The sequence below is a fragment of the Monoraphidium neglectum genome (assembly GCF_000611645.1).
Source record: "Monoraphidium neglectum strain SAG 48.87 unplaced genomic scaffold scaffold01213, whole genome shotgun sequence".
Taxonomy (NCBI): Eukaryota; Viridiplantae; Chlorophyta; class Chlorophyceae; order Sphaeropleales; family Selenastraceae; genus Monoraphidium; species Monoraphidium neglectum.
In genome coordinates this window covers 1-15,794 of record NW_014012415.1, presented here as the reverse complement: position 1 = coordinate 15,794, position 15,794 = coordinate 1, and the positions used below count along the sequence as shown (strand labels likewise).

The window sequence follows — 15,794 nt, the reverse complement described above, 5'->3', positions numbered from 1 at the left end:
TACCTACCATCAACATATCTCTCTCTCATCAAAGCAGAAGCGCCCTGCCCCCCGCCCTAACAACCCTCCCAATCCACATCACATGCCACATCCGTCCGCCCCACCCCCTCCTCCCCAAATGCCTCAGCTCTGCATCCAGGCCAATGATGCGGCGGCGCTGCCCCTGGCGGTGGCCATGGTGGCGTCTGTCGGCCGCATGAAGTACCTGCGGCCGCTGTACCGCGCGCTATACCGCTCCAAGATCGGGCGCCAGGCCGCGCTGGACACCTTCAAGGCCAACGCGGCGCGGTACCACCCCATCGCGAGGAAGATGGTCGCGGTGGACCTGGAGGTGACGTCATGATGACATCAGCGCGGTGACGCGCGCTTGCGGTGACGCCAGGCAGCGGCGGGGCAGTTGAATGCACTATGCGGCTTGTATGTGTCCCTGCTGCCGGGTGTGCTGGCGTGGATACCCCGCTGCCTGGCATAGAAGGCAGCACAGTATGTTTGGTTCACAGGCTGCCCTGTGGCTGCAAGCATGTCATATACAGCACTCCTGAGAGGGGCTGTAGCTTTCAGCTGCACTGTGTGGCTAAAGGGAGCGTAACACCATGCCATATTTTTGCAAGGGGTCTCTGCCCACGTACATGTTAACCACTCAAGCGACTGTCAGGCATTGACACGACCAGGCGGCGGCTGCAGGGCAGGCAAGGGGGGCTGTATTATACGTTCGTACGGAACCGTGCTGTTGCCGGACGGATGCCACCAGCCGTCCATCCATTGTGCTTTATTACAGTCAAGGTTGAGGCATGCTGAAAGGTTTCCAAGCCGGTTGCTGACGAGGGATGATGACGCGCCCCGTGCTCCACAATGGCGCTCACATGGGGGCGGGCCACTTGAAGGCGGAAGCCGCAAGGGAGCTACGCTCTGCAGTGAATCTTGTCAAGACAAGGCATCTGTGCATATAAATATCGTACCACTCAATGTGGAGCGGTTAGTCCAGCACGCATTGCGTCGAGCCCTCCAGGCGCCTTCCAATCGTGGGAACGCCAGCCGGCATGAGTCAAAGGACAGCCAACCCGCTGCTGGTAAGATACACAAGCGCGCCCACAACCACACTGCATCATGTGGTGGCACCACCGCCAGATATGTTGAGACTGGCGGCGGGTCATGTTTGTTCAAGTAACCCTCGGACTTCTTTGAACAAGGCAGGATCTCACGCCCTGTGTCCGTCTCCCACGCAGTACTCAGAGCCAGGACAGACGCGCGAAAGGCGGCCAGCCTGATGGCTGATATGCCACCGATGCATTCAAACCTTGGGCAACCGCACGCAGGAGATGCGCAGCCATGGTGCAGGCTGCACTCAGACCTGCCTGAGAACCACGATAATAGAGTTTGAACGAAGAAAGAAAGACGGGGAGCAGCAGTGGGCTCATGCTGTGGTTGCGATTATGTTGGGTGGCGGCGCCGTCGAGGCGACATCCTTGCGCACGCCCCGCTGGGAGCGGCTCTCATATGCAAACTTGATGGAGGACGACGCCATGCCTGCGGGGCAAACAGGGGGATGATGGGGGGGGTGAGCGGGGCTCGGTCAGGTGGCTGCCACCAGATTTGGCTGTTTGCTGCTTGCGGTTGCGGCGGGACCGCAAGTGTGACGGTCTTCAGCACAGCGCCAACCCCTTGCAGTCACCCTTGCACCCACCACATCCGCCCCCCAGTGGTGGTTGTGGTAGGTAAAGCCCACCACATCTTTTTCTGCAGCAGTACAGCAAACACTGCCCACCCCCAACATAACTCCACCTCATGCTTGCATCCGAGCACGCACAAGCAAGCAAGCGCGTGCACACACGCTCACACACCCGCGTGCGTCCGTGCGCGCTCACGCGTACTCGCATCACCCATGGCCCACTGATTTGTCACCCACCTTGACTTATCTCCTCTGGAGTGTACTCTGACAGGTAGTAGTCCTCCTCAGTCACACCGACCTTGGGGCCCACAAACAGGCCGCCCCACATGGGGAAGTACATGGTGAGGTACAGCGCGGTCATGCCCTGCGGATGAGGGGGCGATTCGGAGGGTTGGTTGAAGATCAGCAATCTTGTGTGCGTGGTGAAATAAAGTTATGGAGGGTCGTTTCGATGCAGATAGATGAAATGGGACGTGTCGACGGCTAGGCGGTTGCACACCCGACCCTTTGCGCCGGCACACCTCCCTGCCAATGCGTGACGGGATGGCAAGGCCGGCGCGGCACCGCGGGAAGGCAGCGCCACTCAAGATGCGAGGGGATGCCGCTGTCGGGCAGGTGCGCGCAGGCAGCGAGCGCACGCAGGCAGGCAAGGACGCAGGCTGGCTGGCTGGCTGGCGGGAGCGCACCAGCGCCATGACGCCCATCCAGACGAAGGCCATGTCGGTGGGCAGGGCCACGTAGGTGAAGAAGATGGCCTGCGTGATGGCGCCGCCCGCGTTGCCGCCGGCGCCGACGACGCCCGAAACCAGGCCGGTCGAGCGCTTGGACACAAACGGCACGACCCCAAAGGCCAGCCCGCACGACGCCTGGCAGAAGATGGAGAAGATGATGAGCACGGCCATGGTGGCCCCCAGGCTGTGGGACATGAGGCCCAGCAGGATGCAGAAGACGGCCGACAGCGACTGAATGACCCAGAGCGCCCACAGGCGGCCGCGCATGCCGAATCTCTTGGCCGCGAGGTCCGAGACGATGCCGCCGGTGGGGCGAGAGAAGATGTTCATGAGGCCGAAGACGCTGCCCAGCATGCCGGCGATCGAGAGGGGCAGGTGGAACTGGTCAAACATGTACTGGGAGATCACGTTGTCGACGGTCAACTCGACGCCAAATGCGTAGCCGTAGCAGAGGGCCATGACCTGCGTCGGGTAAGGTGGGTTTTGGAGGGGGGAAACGTGGAGGTGCTATGAGCCCGGGAAGTTGAGCGGCAGGCTAGGGATGTCATTGGCAAGCCGGGTTTGTGGGGGTTGCTGTGTCATGCAGGGGTGGGAGAGGCTGCAGGCATGCAGCATTACACAGCCGGAAGCACGCCCCGCCGCGCCGTCCGCTTGAGCAAAACAGGTGCCTCCAACCCAGCTACGGCAACACGCGAGTGTGATGGCCACAAAGCGCCCGCCAACACCAGCTGCAATTGCCTACGCCACCTCCCGCCCTCAAGCCGAGCGAAGACGCGCCCGTCGCCCCGCGCCGCGCCTGCCCCACCCACCCAGGTGCGGTAGTTGCCCACTGCGGCCTTCCACACCGATGCGCCCCCCGGCTTCTTGAGCGCCCCGTGGCTGTAGAGGTCGACCATGTTGCCATCTGGCATGTCCTGGCAGAAGGCCATCGTGATGACAGTTAGCAGCACCTGGAACGACGCGGGCACGAAGAATGCCCAGCGCCAGGCCTGGAAGTCGGGTACGCCGCTGGCGATGATGCCGTCGAAGATGAGGGGCATGATGAATGACGTGAAGCCGCCTCCCATGTTGCCCCAGCCGGCGGCAAAGGCGTTGGCGGTGCCGACAACTTTGGTATTGAACATGCTGCGGGCGTTTCGGGTCGGGTTGGGTGGCGGCGGGTTGCTCGGTTTGCGAGAAAGGGGTGAGCTGGTGAGGCAGCGTCCGAGGGAAGCGGCCGATTATGTCGCTGCGCGCTCCAGCAGGCGCTCTGCAGTGCAGCCTGTGACCCCCCTGGCTGCAACCACAACATTGCAACCGCCACACAACCAACTGCCCCTCGCGACTGCGCCGGGGTCCGGCAGAAGCACCAGCCTCCCCGTGCGCGGCTGGGGTCGCTCAAGGTCGCAGACCAACCCCCCTTGCGCACAACCCATCGCTCGCCCATCGGGCCGGCCTTTTGCCCCGCACCTTGTGCACCAGAACTGGCAGGCGACAAAGGTGGCCAATGAGAACCCGATGAACAGGCGGGACAGGATGAAGCCAGTAGCTGTAGTGCTCATCCCGATGCAGTACACCGCCGGCGACGTAAGGCCGATGCAGATGCTGATGCCGAAGCGCGGGCCGTAGACGTCGACAAAGTTGCCCATGGCCACGCGCGCGACAATGGCGCCAACGACGGCGGCGATGCCGGCGTTACCCAGGTCCACCTTGTTCTGCGGGTTGATGGCGATTGCGGTGCGGGCGGCGGCGGCGGCGGGGTCGGCGGCGAACGTGCAAAGTGGTGTTGCTCCAGGATCCCAAGCAGGGGGGCGCGCGAGCGGCTGAACTGCGGCGGGGCTGCGCACTGAAGTGGCGCGTCATGCTGTCGACACAAGGGCTTGAGAACACTGGCGCGTTTGAGTCCATGGCTGCCGGCTGCACATATGCGCATGGGCGCGTGCGGTGGGCACCGTGCAAGCACGCGCGGGGGGGTGCGCACCAGGTCCAAGTTGTCGCGGATGACTGGCAGCAGGGCGGCTGGCGCAAACGTCGACACGAACGCCGAGAAGAACGCCAGCCAGCTGATGTGGAAGGCCATGTGGTGGGGGCGCTGGAGGCTCCATATGCGCAGGCGCTGCGCCTTGTGCTCTGTGAGGGTGGGCGCGGTGATGCGAGGCGGGGCCAGGGGGGGCCGACGGCAGTGACGAGCGTGCAAGGTCCGAGCTCTGGCTGTGCATGATGATCTAGCCTTGCTGAGGATTGCAGCACGCATGCGCAGCGGCGAACGAGCAGCGTCTGTGGTCTATTGTGTGCACCTTTGTCAAGGGCACAAGGGGCACATGGGCCCACGCATGGCTGCAACCCACGCAGCGCGCCATCCAATTTCGCGTATATAGATGTGTTACGTTCGGATTGCAAGCCTAGAGGCGTCCCAGGGCCGCTGGCTGGCGGTCAGCAAGGAGACGGCTGCCCCGGCGAAATCTTGTGCCCGCTTCACCTGTGTCCACAGCAACGCTAAAAAGCGGGCCACCGTCCGCCGATTTTGGCTGCTTGTCGGCGCTCATGATGCTTCTGTGCGGTGTGTTGGATGAGGGCCAGGGGATGCTGCTGTTCTGATTCAAGCCCTTTTACAACGCTCCCGTGGGGCGCGTGTTGTCTAAACGAGTAGTCGCAATTGTAAGTGTGCTTTGAGAAGAGCAAATCCAAGTTTTTGTTGTGAAGCCAGCCAAGAGCCTGGCAAAAGGGCCACAGACACAGAGGGGTCACGGGGACCCACGGGGTATTGGGCCCGGAATGAGTCGTGCAACTGATCGCCGTAATCTGAAATTCGCGAGGTAGCGCGCTGGCTGGGTCACCTCTCCCTGACCGGAGGCGCCGGTGCCGCTGCCCGGGCGGTCTTGTGGGCGCGTTGCTGGTGCCTTGGGTGGACGGGCAGGCCAGGCAGCCTGTGCCCAAAGGGATCAGACCTGCAGCCACACCAGCGTCAACCCCATGTTGTCTCCATCTGTCAATCAGCGCTCTGCTGCATGCTGTACAGCGTGCCCGACAATCGGCGATCGCCAGAAATTCTGTCCCCAGATTCCGGTTGCGCAACCACTCACCAACCACAAGACAATCCAGACAGCGGTGCATCTCGTATGTGATGGGCCTAGTCTCCTAGCGGGCCACTGTGTGTGTACATTAAGAGCAAATGCTGCGTCACTGACCGCGCCTCATCGAGTCGTTGCACCCCCTTGGTATAAAATTCCCTCGCGCTGTGTGCACCTACCCGACAACAGGAGAGCTCGTCGCGTGGACGCCAGGTGTTCTGTGGCAGTGACTACGACAGCTTCAATTTCTGTATGGACGGCATGTTGCGGCTCGACAGGTCGGCTGGCTGGACACGTGCACGAGCCTGATGAATGCGTGCCACCATTTTGCCCGCCTGGCGGCAACGGCAACGAACAAGCTGCAGGCAGAGCAGGCTTGTGTGCCGGGAGGCACGGCGGGGCCTGCGGCTGTGCAGGTGTCATCAGCGCGCAAGCGGGACAAAAACGGATGCAGGGGCTCCACGTGTCTCCGTCAGCGCTAGTCTGGCTGCAACCTGCACCCGCTCGCTGCAGCGACATCATCAGCCTCTGCGGACAGCTCCTGCGGTCCTCCGTTGCTTTTGCGGCGTCAACCCTTTTGGTCGGTTCGTTCAAATTTCCAATGTGAAGAACACCCAGCACAGCAGCTGGCCGCAACCCCTGGAGCGATGAGATCCACACAAAAAGCATGCCAATGCACTGTGCGCAAATCAGTCTGGCCAGATCCTGGCGCAGCGCATGCAACCAGCCGATTGCAAATCAAACACCAAAGCCTCAAAAAGTGGACCCGTTCCAGCCAAAGTCCGAGCGGGCGCTGTCTGTGAACCGCAGGTAGAAGCGCGAGGGGTCCACCCCCGCCCGCGCCTTGAGCACAGCGGCGACGGCACCGGAGATCTGCGGTGACTCACAGGGGTGCCGGACGAGGGGGGAGAGGGCGTGTCAGCACATGCGTCATAGCCATGGGGTCGGCGCTGCTCTGCAGGGTGCCTGGGCCTCGCCTTCAGGAGGCGCACTGCAAGGGACAAACACCGCCGCAAGCGCAGCAGCAGCAGCAGCGGTGGCGGCAGCGGCGGCACGAGGAGGCTCAATGGCAGGGGAGCGCCCACCGCTTTGTTCTTCTCCCCGCCGATGGCTCCTGCGTTTCGCGGTTCCGGAAGAGCAGGGACGGTTCTAGGGCCGGTCATGGGGCGCCCGCGCGGGCTGTTGTATCGCGACGCCCTAAGCTAGTAGCCGCCTGCTGTCAGGGCAGCCACAGGTCGCTCTCGGGGGCCGCTGCCCGCGTCTTGCTGAGTGGCGACTGCAGCGCAACAGCCGCGGGCAGCGCTCACCGATGCTTAGGAGCTCCCCGTATGCGCAGGGCGCCTCGCTGCCGCCGTAGCACATGGGCTTGTCAGTTGTTAGGGACACCATCACCCACTAAAGCGGGGGTGGGGGTTTAAGGCCAAATGGGGTGTGTCTTCAGCCGGATTGTGCAAGGCAGGCTGCGAGTCGGGGAGTCCTGCTCAGTCATGCGGCGACAACACAGCATTTCACATCGTGGTGAGGCACAACCCCCGCTGGGTGGCGGCCGGGGGTGCATATGCGCCGCCCCCCAGCCCCAACCCCATACCTGCTCCGGCTTGCCGACGCTGTCTGCGACTGCCTTGGACAGGGCCTGCATCAAAATGTGCAGAACAGGGGAAGCATGGAGTCACGTGTCCTGGGCAGAGCCTCGGCCTCACCAGATGTTCCCACTGTTCAAACCCAAGCCAGCTGCGCCACCCCATGCACACCGCGGCGACCTGACCCCGCAATCCGGTGAGCCTGGCGTACCTTCAGCGTGTCTGAGTTGTCGACAGCGTTGCCGGGCACTGCGCGCGGCACAAGGTATAGGTGCTGGAGTGAGGGGAGCAAACGGTGCGCGGCACTGGCACTGCGCTGCAATCCTGCAAATGAAGGTGGCTGCAACTTCAGGTCGCTCATTGATCGCAGATGCGGTATCTCACCATTAGTAATTATATTGAGGGTCGGCATGGCGACCGAAGCGCAATTCTGTACGTAGATCCACCGTATTGCAGATCACGATACTGCCTCTGTTAAATTTCGCTCTATTAGTGTTGCAAAACATGCATGTAAGTTATGTCACGATACATATTGGCCTGCGACTAGTGCAGCAGGTTGCGGTGGAGCTGAATGGGAGTCAATGAGTCAAGTGTGGGTCATCACACTTGAGTACGGGGCGGGTGTGCACATGCATTCCGACTGCATGGCAAGGATGGGCGCAGGCAAGACTTGGCGCCACGCACAACTGGTCTGGCGACAGGGCGCAACCGACAGCTACAACATCGCGCTGCTGCATCAACAGCTGCCTGCTTCCAGCCGCCTGCCGCGCCGCCGGATCGGTCGTCGGTGCTGCCGGCACCCAGCCAACACATGGATACGCAGATGGGGACGCCAAAGGTCGTGTGTGGCACCCACTGCAGGATCCTGGTGTGGCCTGGCCACTTGTCCACCGCTGGCCCATGACTGCGCATGTCCTGGCACATGCAACCAGGAACGGGCGACGACGTCGTCGCGCCCTTCTGAGTGTACGTGCAGAGAGAGCAAGCCTCCTTCGGCGGTGCCATCGGGCCGGCGGGGCCCATCAGCGCGATTGGTGGAATGACGGGCCTGCATGGCCTCTGCCGTGGAAGATGTAGAGGACCAGTCCCTGGGCCTTGCCATCTTCTTCGGCAGAGCCAATGTTTGCTGCGCTCCCCTCTGCACATGTGAGCCAATTGCACGCAGCGATGGAGTCGAGCAAATTTCTGGTGAAGACAGTGTGTCCATGTTCGCCTGCGCAGCCCAAGCGTAGAGCCTCTACGCTTGGGCTGGGAGAAGGGGTGACCTCCTGTCGGCGGCGGGGCTGCGCGCACGTTCCTGGCTGGCTGATGCATCCCTGGCACGATGCATTGTCAAAAGAGTTGCACCCGCACCTAAGTGACAGTATTTTGCCGTACGGCACCGTGCAGTTGCTCGTGGCCCATTCCGCCACTTCACGGAGCAGCACTCCCCTGCAGAGTAACATTAACAGGTAATTTCACCAGCATCTTGAGCTTCTCGTGTGACTGCAAAGCCCAGGGCAGGCCGCAGCGCCGCATATCGCCCCGCCAGGATGCTGAACAAGCGTTTCTCAACCCTTGCGCAGCCAGCACGTGCTCAAGATGCTGGCGCAGCACAACAACTGCAGGCTCAGCGGCTCTGTAGTCGGGTACCCTGCTCTGCTGCCTTCGAGCTGGCGGCCTGCCATTCGCTCGTGCGTGTGGCCGCCGCGCGCGCGACCCCAGTCCGCCGTCAGGGTCACCCGCCGCGCCAGCAACACCCACGGCGAGGGGCCCAGCAGCGGGCGCGGCCGGCGGCCCCGGCGCAAGGCACCGTCACAGGGGGTACGGCGCGAGTGGTTGCGATTCATCCTGCGGCGCCCTTTGCATCAACCGGTGCGAGCGAGGCGGCCAGGCTAGGGTACCTCTTGGACACCAAGCCGAGGACTGCAAACATACTTGTCGCTCTCTGCTCTCTGCACCCATCCCTCGACCCCGCAGGCCATCGCGGCCGCGTCTGCCTGGCTGAAGGAAGAGGTGTTTGGCGGCGACCGGGCCAGGATGGAAAAGGCGGTGATGCGCCGGCCGTCGCTCCTCCGGCACACCCTCGACGCGTTCCACGCCAGCCTGGCAGCCCTGGTGCAGCTGTTTGGCAGCGCAGACGCCGCCCTCACGGCCGTGCGGAGGTACTCGGACCTCTTAATCGGGGACGCCTCCATACTCCCCCACAATGCGCGAGCCCTGGCTCAGCTTCTGGACCTCGCCGACGACTCGCAGCTCGCTCGCCGGCTCCTCCGCCACCCCCGGCTGCTGCACATGTCGCCAGAGAGCCTGCGGGCCAAGCTGGAGCGCCTGGCCGCGGGCCTGGGGATGGGGCTGGAGGACGCGCGGCTGATGTGCAGGACGCAGCCGAGCCTGCTGGGACTGAGGACTGAGGGTGTCGTCGCCAAGGTGGGCGGCCGGGCTGCACGGCCGCCAGTGTCTTGCAAGACGCCTGTTTTCAAGCATGCGGCTGCTCGACAGTGCCAATGTCGGTCTCGGCACCTGCATCCGGCCTGATGCACCGACATGTAACCTCCACTGACGAATCGGTCCGCCGCCGACGCCCCAACGCACCGCGGCCGCGCCCCGCCGACCTGCACAGGCGAACCTCATCAAGTCCTACCCAGTGATCGGCGCCAGCCTTTCCCCTGCCTACCTCGCCAGGCTCCTGGTCCTGGGCCGCGCCCGCCTCGCCCGCCTGGAGTACCTGGCGACAGAGTGGGCGGCGGCCAACCCGGGGGCCAGGCTGCTGACTGCCGGCACTGTCCTTGGGATGCCTCCTGACAAGTTTGAGGAGCGCTGGCGAGGCTTCAGGCCATGGCTGGAGGCCAATGCGGCATACCCCTAGGGGGGTGATGGTTCTCGGCCGGGTCCATGAGCGCGTTGGGATCAGTTAGAGAATGCGCAAGCAACAGGTCTGTCAGAATCATGAGCACGCAGTTCAGGGGGCTGCTGGTGGTGCACATTGGCAATGGTGTTGCGACCCCTTCCCTGGGGCGGAGTTGACTGAGCAGTTGTGCGTGCCATTTACAGGTGATCGCTTGAAACCTAACTAGGTGGCCCTTCCTGCTCTCGCTTGCGTCGACAATACTGCGGCACATTCCAAGGCATGCAGCTGACGTCCCTTCAAGCCTACCTCACCCCAGAGATGTTGCCCTTGCAGCATCTCCCCCTACGGGTGGGAGCGCGCTGCCACTGGCATTCCTCATCAACAGTCGTGCGCACAGAGAGACAGTGAAGCATCCGTGAAGTTTTGAGTAGCACAGGACATACTGTACTGGACAAGTATTTTGGAATCTCACTTGCTGTGGCAGCTCAGTGCCGACTTTCTGGAAACCGCTTGCCACTTTGTAAACCTAAAAGCTTCTCTCTACTAAGGAGCTTCGAACACAGCAGCAGAGCGGGTGCGCCAACAAACCAGCCAAGATGCAGCAGCATTGCGGCAGGCACCAGCAGCCGCAAGCCGTGTCCCCACACCAGCTGGTGCACTCATGCGTGGGAATTGAAAAAGGGCAGCGGCCTATCACTGCCGGGAGGCTCGGCCGCTACAGCATCATTACCAGTGAGGTGGCAGCATCGGGCGGCAGCGGGCCGCCTGCTCTCAACAGAGCCTTCAAGCCAGGTGTTGCACCTGCAGCTTATGCAGCTGCTAAAATACAGCATTCGCTGTCTAAAGCACTAATTCCCGATAGCCTCTGAGAAACTCCAGCAGAGCACACACGTCCTCAAACGTAGACAGCGGCCCGAGCGACGCCCGCACGACGCCTGCAGCTAGCCGCACGCGCGCCGGGCGCCCGTCGGCGCCGGGGCGCGCGACTGTGACTAAGGGCGCGAGGTCGTCGGTGCCGGCGCGGGCCCCGTCCAGCGCACGGGCTCGCGCCTGCATTCGCGTGGGTGCAGGGAGGTGCGAATTCAGTACTTCTGGGCTTGTGTCAGCTTGAGGGCGGGCAATCCCAGTTCCCATTGCTCGGCACATGCACCCCGCTCGAGCCAAGCGAGGGGCGCAAAGAAGGACCGCCCAGCCTCGAACCCCATGCGCCCATCTCGACAACAGCCGCTGCCCCTCCCCTTGCGTGCACCACTCAGCTCTTGTACGTTCACGCGCCCCTCCCCCCTGTCTTACCTCCTCTGGCCGCAGCCCGACGTCGTAGTGGCACTGCCCCGGGTTGCACACGCAGCCGGACCGCACGTGCAGCCCCGCTGCCGCCGCGTCCTGCTGCACCCACGGCGCCGCCCGCGAGGAGCCGTTCGCGTGCAGCACCAAGAACGCAAACACCCCGCTCTGCACCCGCGGCCCGCGGCCGTGCGCGCCAAACAGCCGCAGCAGCGGCGCGCCGCCGGGGTGGCGCAGGGCCGCGAGCCGCGGCGCGGTCCAGGCGCGCAGCGACTCGACGTGCGCCTCAATGGCAGGCATGCCCCCAAGGCGCCGCAGCATGTCAAAGCCGTGCTTCAGCTGCAGGATGTCCAAGAAAGGCGGCGTGCCGGCCTCCAGGCCCTCGGGCAGCGGCATGAGCACGCGCCACACGTCCTCCGCTGTCGCGTCGACGACGGAGCCGCCGCCAAAGTACGTGATGCGTAGCGCGGCCGCCGACTTTCGCCGCGCCAGCAGCGCGCCGACGCCTGGGGTGGCGGGGTTGTTGGCGGCGGTATGCGAGAGCGTACAGGGCACGTAAGGGGAGCAGCATGCAGCCTGCGCTGCGCGGCCGCAGCCAAATCGTGGCTGGAACCAGCGACGGCTCAGCCGCAGTCATTCAACAAGGCAAACAGCGGCAGGCGACAGCCCACTGCCGATTCAGCAACAGTGAGATCCCTCACCGCACCATACGGTAGTCCACAGCGCACCCCTCACCTGTCGGCAATCCGAATATCTTGTAGAACGATATGCACACAAAGTCGGGCTTGACGGCCCGCAAATCGAGGGGGTGGGTCGCCACGTGCGCGGCGGCATCCAGCACCACCATCCACTTGTGACGGTCCGTGGAGCGCGAGTGCACCTGCGTGTGTCGCACCACGGGTGTATCTGTAAGGTTGCACAGTGCGGCGACCTCGCATACAAATCGCCAGCTTAGCAGCAACTGCGACGCCAGGACACCGCTGCGTTCGGCGGCGTTCAGCTGCCAGTGTTTACTCTCTAATCGCCAGCCCTGGGCAAGGAAGCGACGTTGGGCCGCATCCAGCCCTCAAAGTGCCGTCCTCACCCGCTGTATCCAGTCCAGGGGGTACATGCGCCCCTCCAGGTTATCCTTTGAGGGGTACGCCACCAGGCTGTAGGTGACATCATCCGCAGCCGCCCCCTGGTCGTCTGCGCACTCCGAGGAGGGGGGGCGGGGTGGGCGTCTATTGGCAAGGGACAGGGTTCCATTGACGCAGGGCGGCGGTTGTTGTTGCGGCTGCATGCGTACCGCGTTTGCTGCCGGAGGTTGCCGCGGCAACAAACCAAACAAACCAGGCACAACCAGGCATGGCGACAGACTGATGCAAGCCCTGTCACATTGGAAATTGCACACATCCATACACACACACCCATGCAAAAGCACGCGCGCGCGCGCACACACACACACACACACACACACACACACACACACACACAAGCATCAACCACACCAAAACACACACAGAGCACATGTGCACCCAAAGCTCACCCTCTGGCGGTTTCGAGGCCAGCCATGCCTCCATGCCCGGCTCATCCACACACGCCAGGGTGGAGCCGTGCAGCTTCGCATATGCACCAATCCCCAGGACGCTCTGCGGCACGAGGCGTGGCCGGTCAGACAACGATGTGTCGGCGTCGCTCGCAAGAGAGCGCCACCCCAAAGCACGTCACCCCAGGCCTGCAAACTCCGAGACCCCTAGGGATGAGCGGCCAAAATCGCAGCACGCCAGGCTGCGCAGGCTGGGTACAGGGCAAGGCAAGAAAAGAGCAGACCTGCGTGATTTGCACGGCCTCTCCCCTCCAGTCACGCGCGCACACCTTGTGGTTGGCCCGGAGGTACACAAAGCTGCTGCCCGCGCCGCCCGTCCCCGCCTGCTCAAGTGTGCCGCAGCGGCCCGCCGGCAGCGCGGCTGCGTCGCTGATGCCGCCCGGGTGCACGCGCCGCTCGGGCTGCCAGCCCGGCCGCGGCGCCCAGGGGAAGTACTCCCCCACCAGCTTCAGCGCCTCGGTGGCGCTCCTGGTGAGGTGGGACGCGCGCTTTGTCAGCCCCATAGCCAGCATGCGGGCACCCGCATGCGGCACAGCTGCGCAGCCTGTCTCTTGTACAAATGGCCTGGGTCGTTCCTTCCATATCCTCCTGCTTCCCTCGGCGGCCGCGGGAGCCTGGCAATGAACCGGCAATGAGCCGGCTGATGTCTCGGCGCTTCGTCCCTTTGAGGCGCGGACGCCGTTGCAGCATCGCATAGGCATGCACGAGGACGCCCTGATGTTCAGCATGGCACATACACCCCCCCTGCGCCCACCTGACAAACACGACCGCATACTCCTCGGGGTCGGCCGAGAAGTGGGCCAGCACCCGCGCGCGCGCGTCCGCCAGCTCAGCGGTGGACAGCATGCTGCTGGGGTTGGTGCTGTGGGGGTTGCCAAACAGGGACCCTTCCAGCTCCCGCGACGCGGCCCGCAGCTGACTGCGGGGCCACCGCGGGGGGAGGGGGCGGAGGGCGGGACAGAACCCCTCAAACCCTCAAGAGTCCGCACGGCAAGCGCCCTGCAGCGCCCCGTGTGGGGCCGCCGCTTGGCGCCCCTAAACTCGCGCGGAAGCGATTGCCCGCACAGCCGCGAGTAGCTGGGGGCCGAGGCCCAGCAGGCTCAGCCCCGAAGGGTGGATCTCAACCCTCAGCTGGCAAGCATGGGCCGGGGTCGCACCTATTCGTGTAGAGGCCCGATCCTGTGAAATCCAGGTAGTGGCTGCCGGGTGCCATGCGGCTGCCCACCTCCTCCTGCCAGTGCGCGTCGATCCATCCATGGTACCTGCGCGCGCGTCAATCGCAGCCGTGCACGCCGCGGCAGCTGTCTGCGCCATGGCTGGGGCCCACGCGACAGTAAGCAGGCGGTTGAAACCTCCGCCCCTGCAACAGCTGAAGCACCGGCCGACCACGAGCAGCTGCTTTGCTGGGCGCACAGCTGGGCGCAGGGTGACTGTCTGAGGCCGCGTGCGCGCGAGCGGCGGGCGTGGTGCTGCGGGATTTTGCGGCGGTGGCGGAGCCGCACCCGTAGTTGGGATGCTGCCGCAAGAACTCGGCCTTCTCGCTGCTGCACTCCTCGCTGCTGCCGAGGTTGTGGCTGGGCTGACGGCCTCCCACTTCCAGGCGCCACCCTGCGCGCCGCGCGGCTGCGGTGGGAAAGAGGGACGGGGCACGCGAATGGTGTGAAGCTGCACCATCATACGGGTGCGCCTGAAAAGCAACAGCATGCAACCGGCGCCGCCATGTTACCGTTGCACGAGGATCCCATGCAAATTGTCCTGTTGAGATGAAACCCAGTTCTTCTCACATCGCAGCGCTAGGACCAGCACGAGCGCCAGGAGCAGGAGCACCAGCGGCGCGCGGCGCAGCCGATGACGTCGGTGCTGCATCCGCTGCCCGCTACATGAACAAGCGTAGCATGTATATGTTATTGAATTGCATGCATACTTTCGAACGCCTTGTGCTGAAAGTGATCCTGAGCAGAAAGTGCTTTCAAACGCCGATCTTGGTGGTGGTATTGAAGTGTTGTGCGTTATGGATTCTGTGGCTCGTTTCAGCGTGCGGGACACGGTAGGCCGCTGCTGCAAGCACACGGCATGCTGCTTCAGTCCGAGTGGGGTGAAGCTGCTGCCCCCCATGAGTGACGGGGTGCTGCAACCTTCCTGGGACCAATCATCTGGCCGCATAGGTTGCTCAGTGGGGGCAGCATTCCAACTTTGAAGGATGACAGAGCTGACGAGGCGCGCTGTGCAATGGCGCGCGGGCCACGATGACAGGCCGCCGACCCTCAGGGCTGCCCGTCCTCCGGTGCTTGGCTGCCACGTTGCGCTGAGCAGACACCAGGCAGGACGGGCAAACTGGGGCAGCGACCTCAGGCCCGGTTGGTGTGAATCATAAATACAAAGCCTGATGTCGGGGGAGGTCAGCCGGCGTTGACTGAACAGCGTCCCGCTGGTAGGCCACAGTTATTTGAAATCGGCGGGCGGCACCAGCACCAAGCGCCCCGTGCACCCAACCAAGCGTCACAACTGAGAGAGGCGCACCCGCTCGCGCAGCAAAATGCTATGTCCAGGCCCCGTCCACGCCGTCCGCTGCTGGGCTGGCAGAAGCGTCGCCTGCCGGCTCACAACTGCAGACGAGCAAAGAAAAAGCGCCGCAAGCCGGCTCTCTACCGCACCGGCTGGCCACGCCTCGCCCGCCAGGCTGGCAGCCACCTGCAGAGCGGCCATGGCGCTGCGTGCAGCCCTACTGCCACGCCGCCTGAATTGAGTCTTACAAGTCCCCCAACTAAGATCGCCCCCTTGTCCTGCATAATGGCACACATCCCAGATCTCAGATCACGACATGAAGCTGACCAGCCGCTCGTCCGGCAGCCACATGAAGTTGGGCAGGCACCCCGCGTACAGCGCCGCCTCAGGCGCGTCCATGTCCCCGAATGCCGCGCTCGCCGCCTCCAGCAGCGAGACCAGCGCCCCCTCGTCTGCCGCGACCCCCAGCGCCGCCAGCTGCTCCCGCAGCTCCCCCAGCGGCAGCTCCCCCGTTGGCGCGCCCGCGCGCTGCCTCGCGGCCTGCCCCGCGTGCATCG

At 63.8% G+C, this 15,794-nt stretch overlaps 6 protein-coding genes across 6 annotated transcripts; 2 read left to right on the top strand and 4 right to left on the bottom strand.

Moving 5' to 3' along the window:
* Positions 1-118: 118 nt before the first annotated feature.
* On the top strand, positions 119-343 carry MNEG_7056 (hypothetical protein; the record flags this gene model as incomplete). The annotated part of the gene is made up of 1 exon (XM_014044476.1): positions 119-343. One exon carries the CDS (start codon positions 119-121, stop codon positions 341-343), a length of 225 nt encoding a protein of 74 aa, XP_013899930.1.
* A 1,071-nt stretch (positions 344-1,414) lies between these two features.
* MNEG_7055 (hypothetical protein) lies at positions 1,415-4,925 on the bottom strand (the record flags this gene model as incomplete). The annotated part of the gene is made up of 7 exons (XM_014044475.1): positions 1,415-1,527; positions 1,907-2,033; positions 2,356-2,862; positions 3,210-3,525; positions 3,850-4,094; positions 4,361-4,509; positions 4,859-4,925. 7 exons carry the CDS (start codon positions 4,923-4,925, stop codon positions 1,415-1,417), a joined length of 1,524 nt encoding a protein of 507 aa, XP_013899929.1.
* A 1,278-nt stretch (positions 4,926-6,203) lies between these two features.
* On the bottom strand, positions 6,204-7,442 carry MNEG_7054 (hypothetical protein; the record flags this gene model as incomplete). The annotated part of the gene is made up of 6 exons (XM_014044474.1): positions 6,204-6,323; positions 6,536-6,564; positions 6,758-6,845; positions 7,039-7,083; positions 7,242-7,279; positions 7,415-7,442. 6 exons carry the CDS (start codon positions 7,440-7,442, stop codon positions 6,204-6,206), a joined length of 348 nt encoding a protein of 115 aa, XP_013899928.1.
* Positions 7,443-8,082: 640 nt separating this feature from the next.
* MNEG_7053 (hypothetical protein) lies at positions 8,083-9,878 on the top strand (the record flags this gene model as incomplete). Its single annotated transcript, XM_014044473.1, has 4 exons — positions 8,083-8,151; positions 8,735-8,833; positions 8,990-9,439; positions 9,633-9,878. 4 exons carry the CDS (start codon positions 8,083-8,085, stop codon positions 9,876-9,878), a joined length of 864 nt encoding a protein of 287 aa, XP_013899927.1.
* An 822-nt stretch (positions 9,879-10,700) lies between these two features.
* MNEG_7052 (hypothetical protein) lies at positions 10,701-14,598 on the bottom strand (the record flags this gene model as incomplete). Its single annotated transcript, XM_014044472.1, has 10 exons — positions 10,701-10,910; positions 11,154-11,650; positions 11,880-12,024; positions 12,229-12,332; positions 12,673-12,775; positions 13,002-13,200; positions 13,487-13,651; positions 13,890-13,994; positions 14,235-14,355; positions 14,517-14,598. 10 exons carry the CDS (start codon positions 14,596-14,598, stop codon positions 10,701-10,703), a joined length of 1,731 nt encoding a protein of 576 aa, XP_013899926.1.
* A 948-nt stretch (positions 14,599-15,546) lies between these two features.
* On the bottom strand, positions 15,547-15,792 carry MNEG_7051 (hypothetical protein; the record flags this gene model as incomplete). The annotated part of the gene is made up of 1 exon (XM_014044471.1): positions 15,547-15,792. The coding sequence occupies one exon, from the start codon at positions 15,790-15,792 to the stop codon at positions 15,547-15,549; it is 246 nt and encodes an 81-aa protein (XP_013899925.1).
* Positions 15,793-15,794: the final 2 nt, after the last annotated feature.